Source organism: Copadichromis virginalis, linkage group LG8, assembly GCF_057382275.1.
Source record: "Copadichromis virginalis isolate Kocher_CV1m ecotype Utaka linkage group LG8, C_Virginalis_male_GT1.1, whole genome shotgun sequence".
NCBI lineage: Eukaryota > Metazoa > Chordata > Actinopteri > Cichliformes > Cichlidae > Copadichromis > Copadichromis virginalis.
Window position 1 is genome coordinate 7602687 of NC_140625.1, and position 5318 is coordinate 7608004.

Sequence of the window (5318 nt, forward strand, 5' to 3'; positions counted from 1 at the left end):
GGGATCTTGCACTGTCTTGTAACACAACTGGAGACACTGGAGATTTTCACATGACCCTGATAACATGTGTGACAGCAGCAGTGAAAATGAAGTCAGGGACAGAGCTGCGGGATGTGGTGTCATAGTATTCATGCCGATTACATTTGTTGGTCCGATTTCATTGTCAAGAAGCATCTTTTTCTCATTTCGGTATCAGTGTCATTTATATTCTGCCCATAATGAAAAAATGCAGTGCCTTTAAGGGGTATCTCAAATTCCATGTCACACTAAATAATGAATTAAGATCAGTGAATGAGACCGCTGAACGGTTAACCTCATCTCAGCCCCTCCTCCCTGAATCACTCTGCGAGTGGAGCCAATCAGATGCTTGCATCCCATTGACCGCGTCCCACAGGCTCCACCTCCTCTCCTCTGTCATTATATAATCCTATGAACATCGGCATCACAACACTGTGGTGCTGCTGCTGCTGCGAGCCGCTCAGGAGACAAGGCTGCACTGAAAACATTCACTCATTGATGGATACTGAAAATACCGGGTAAGTGCCTCCTCTCTGTGGCAGATCTGTCTCATCTGTTGGCTTTATTTTTCCCTTCTTCCATCCTTTTCCTGTGAATGTCTCCAGCCCTCTTGGAATGTTTGCTCAGTAGTTGTGTTTTCTTCTCTGTCTTGCCCTATTTTTTCTTCTTTCCCCCCCATCTCCTGCTTTCTATTTTCAGGTCTTCTCTCTGTGTCTCCAGTTGCAGGCACATGCTGGCGTTAAGTACTGAGAGCAACAACAACAAGACCAGTAGCAGCAACCTCTCTGTCATTGACAGCACTCGAAGCAGCTTCAGAGAAACCCCCTGTAGCATCATAAACGGCAGCAATCATCAAACGTACTCAAAGAGGACCCCCGCTGCCGACGGGCAGCTTTTCGCGCTTCGTCACTCAAGGACGGCAGCTCTGAGATGGGCTGCTCCTCAGGGCGCCAGCCCCCAGCCTCGGTCCTTCATCCGGACCTGGACTGCGGCAACAGCAGCGAGGCCAACAACTTGCCCCAGGACTCTGAGAACCAGGGTTTGAACGGCTGTGGCGAAGGAGGGGAGATGGAGGGAAGTGTCGGAAGGTGTTCGGCCAAACCTCCAGAGTCTCTCCCAACGCTGGAAAGGCTCGCCCAAGCTACAGGCGGGACAGAGAAGTCCTGGTACCGCTGCGTGTTCCCGTTCGGCGTGATATCTCTGGTGATCGGCATGGCAGGAACTGGGGTGACGTTTACCTTTAACACGTTGCTCCAGACCAAAGTAGTGTCCGTGGCGCTGCTGTGTGTCGGCGTCGTGATGTTGCTTGTGGCAGCAGTCTGCTGGAGGGCCCACAGACTGAGGAGGAGGAAAAAGAAAGAAGGTGGATTCTTCATTGCTGATCAGGGTACTTTGTGATGGAGGGCGTTGTTCAGGCTGATGTATTCCAGAGGGGACAGAGCAGTCGGAGTTGGACTTTTTGAATGAGAAGGGCAACTAAAAAAGAAAAAGACAAGAAGTTGTAGGGCCTGAACTTGAAAAGACTGAAAAAAGTTGGATGTCATTGTTAGTATTTCTGCCAGGTAAACTTTGTAACACCTTAAACTTTAGAAAACCTTCTAGCAAAGGAACCATCATCATGACCAGATACACAGGGTAGAATACACATTGCACACTCCATACAAGCCCTCCCTCTCCACTCTTCTGTTCAGTCCAGTAATGGATCCACCTGGATGAAAGCGGAGCCTAAAGCACATCACAGATCATTGCTCCAAGGCTGGCCTCGCTGTGCTGTGGAAATGCATGAGAGATAGGCACCTCAGGGATAGCTACAGTACTTAATACCTCTGAATCCCTCTGCTGCAGGTTACTGGATAAAAAGAGGTGTGATTGTGTGGGACAGGGGAGTTAACAGTGACCAGACAAGCCTTTCTGGATACGGTAGAGCAAGAGTATCAAACAAGCGATCTGATCTGACATATGTGGCCATGCGCATCAGTTCAACCCCCACCCATTCAATTAGTTTACAAAGAGACAACAATTTTTATTATTGGATTACTGAACGAGAACTGCACTTGTAAATGAAGCATGATTTCCCCTTGCCACAACAGAGCTGCCCTTTTGGCACGTACGCTCTGTCTCCAGCGGCTCCGGTTCGGCGACTCATTAGGTGAAAGGGCCAGGGAGTCAGTGAGGGGTCGCATCTGAGGAAGAGGCGAGAATTCATCCCAAAGCACGCTCATTATATGAAATTAAACAAGCAAAATAGCATAGTCAGCGTGTTCCTCATATCTCTCTCTCTGCATTCCATTCTGCTGTCACCAGTCCTAAATGCTTACTGCAATAAAGATTTGTTTCGGAGGGGCAAAAATTCCAGTTATGTCAGATCAATAGAAATCACTACGCCATAAAGTGCTAATCTTTTTGGAGGTGATCGTGTGGTCAAACCTGCATTCCGTCAGCACTTTCGGACTTATCATAGATCATAAGAAAGAAGGACGTAGCCAACCTGTGAACTTACATTTTTTTATCATGACCAGCAGGGGGTACCTGATCCTGTGACATAAAGAAGCCCAACTGTAGGGATAACTTCAAAGTTTAGTGTAAAACGCATGGACAACCGTGTGATTGATCCATGCAGAGGCCTTTTCAGTCACATGTACACCTTGCTTGTGACGTGAGACTACGCCCACTGCTTATATATAGTCCATATTTTTACACTATGTCAAGGAATCGCATTACATGCATATCATACAAACTGGTGTATAACAGCTTCAGGCTCGCTGGCCCGATTCCTCTATTCCACGACTCCCGCTGAACCGAGCAAATTCGGCGCTGCTGGGCATTTAGGTGGTTGCGGTGAGGGGCAAATCAATTCTTTCCTTTATATACCTTCCATTCTTACACTCTCAAAGAAAGGGGGTTATACTGCTCTTCATATTAGCTACTAGATCCCCGAGGACAGGCTTAAACAAATTTACCTTGTTCCTCAGTGATAAGACGAGCTGCGCGGTGGTGTATGTCGCAAAGAACCTGTCCTGAACATTGTTCTTTTTTGGGGGGGGAAACATTTTCTGCTTTGACTAGATCACTCATTTCGCCAAAACAATAGCAAAAATCCTTCTCCGTCTTAGGGCCAAGCTGTAGCAGTAAGCTGAACACAATAGGTGTAGTAGTTCGTGGTTCTGAGCAGCAGGAAGTGTGCAGAAAACCCAGCAGCTCTGTGTCGGCTGTAGCTGTTAATGTACTTAACTGAAAATTATCATCTCCAACTTTTGCATGGAGTTACTCGGAGCAGTACAAGTGTACAAGTGCATATGTGTACCATGTTGGTTGTGTGCACACTAAAGCTACAACTAATGATTTGTTGCCCCGCCCCCCCTCCCTCGTCTGCCTCCATCCCGCTCCGTGTCAACTGTCCAGTTTCGTGAGCTTATTTCACACCTGGCTTATAGAAGCGAAGATAATCCTGTAGAAGCATTCAGCTGTGTGCACGCATATCTGTTCCTATATCGAGTACTCTTCTGAGTTACATATCATAAATGCTGTAGGTACTAACTGAGAGTGTAGCCTCATTTCTGAATGTACCTCCAACAGTGAGTGTCTTACGAACATCCTTGTACAGAGTGTAAAGATTATTTATATTGTTTATGTACACTCTATTTTGAGTAAGACAGATTTAGAGACACAGTACAGTGCACATCTATTTGAGGCACTAGCCAACAGTTGGGGTTTTTTTTGGTTTCAGCTGGCGGTGTGGTTGTAGTGTTTTCAGCTATGTTGCAGTGATTGCAAACTGTGATTGTTTCATCCCAAGTAACCAACCCAGACAAGGATACATTTGTAATTAAAATCAAGCACATAATCAGTTACAACTTTTAAGATGGAGGGTTTTTTACGTTATGTAAAAAGATCTGATTTTAAATAAAAACGTTGTGTTTTTGGAATGAAACTATCCAGTTGCTTTACGTGGTTGTGGTCAATTTGCTTTGAGTTTACTGGCATGTCCAAGCTTTTCTCTGAGTGCCTTTTACTTGCTACATTAATATTTCTATGTATGGTACATTTAATGTAAGCTGTGCAGGCCTACCGGCACCAGTAATATAGTAGCCTAAAACAGACACGGAAATACGTGAAGTTTTTTTTATCAGTCGAGTTCAGTGTGTGTGAGTGCCGTGGTGTGCATGAAGTCAGACTTTGATATGGTTCCTTTATTTAAAGCAACAGAAATACCAAATATATTTATCAAGAATTCATATTTTTTGTCCTTCTGAAATATGTGTACCAGTGTACATTTTTCTTGTTTACTGTTAAGCTTCTAAAGCGCTGAATTAAATGCAAAGATTGATTTTGGAAACAAGCTCTGTGGCTGTTGTTTGTTTTTCACCAGATTGGGGAAATTGCTGCTGAATTGCTATTTGGTGTCATTAGTGGAGTCATTCACACAGCATTATGAGGGCGGCTGCAGCAGCTCGGGTTTTCCTCCTTACTGACCTTTGTACTCATTCTGGGGGACATACTATAAACCACAGATGCTACTATGTTCAATGTCCAACTAAGTCTGCATTTTGTGTAAATTGACACTGACAAAAAGAACAAAAAAAACAAGCCTTACAATGCACAGTCCAAAGACGGTTTGGGGTTTTCTTTTGCAATTCAGTTTTATTCATAAAGCACCAAATCACAACAACAATCGCCTCAAAACAATTTATACTGTGGGGTAAAAAAACTCTAAGGTAATAAGAGAAAACCCCAACAATCAGAACACTGAACACAGAGCCCTGTAAACAAGCACTTGGTGACAATGGGAAGGAAAAACTCCTTTTTAATAGGAAGAAACCTTCATCAGAACCAGGCTCAGAGAGGAACAGCCATTATTGCGACTGATTGGAGGTGAGTGGAGGGAGACTGGACAAACGACGCATTGTGAAAGTAAACCAAAGATCAATAACAACTAATGGTTAATTACAGAGTCGTAGAAAGACAGTGGGAAAGGGTGTGTAATGTAAAAACACACAATAAATGCTGTTCAATACTAAAAATGTCGGTATCAATCTGATACCAAGTAAATACTAGGCAATACAGACACTGATACATCAAATCTATAAAGGCAGCTTATATAGGGGAGAGTAGTGTGTCGTGACTTATGGGATGAATCACAATCAGTTTGCAAATTCTGAACATATTTTAATGACCACTAAATCAGTGATTTGTGCCTGCCTCTAAAGGACTTTGGGTCGACTTTGTCTTCAGTCTAAACGACCCAGCGAAAGAGAGTATATTTATCCCACACTGGCTTCTCTTCATTGGCCCCGTTTAAA

General features: G+C 44.2%; 1 protein-coding gene across 2 annotated transcripts; it reads left to right on the forward strand.

Annotated features, from left to right (window-relative positions):
* Positions 1 to 434: 434 nt before the first annotated feature.
* Positions 435 to 4357, forward strand: LOC146702617 (transmembrane protein 100-like). Of its 2 annotated transcripts, none has more exons than XM_085465543.1 (2): positions 435 to 536; positions 718 to 4357. In XM_085465543.1, exon 2 carries the CDS (start codon positions 949 to 951, stop codon positions 1414 to 1416), a length of 468 nt encoding a protein of 155 aa, XP_085321669.1. In that variant the 5' UTR covers positions 435 to 536; positions 718 to 948; the 3' UTR covers positions 1417 to 4357. The 2 variants fall into 2 exon arrangements, with proteins under 2 accessions (XP_085321669.1, XP_085321670.1); XM_085465544.1 differs by having other exon boundaries at positions 739 to 4357.
* Positions 4358 to 5318: the final 961 nt, after the last annotated feature.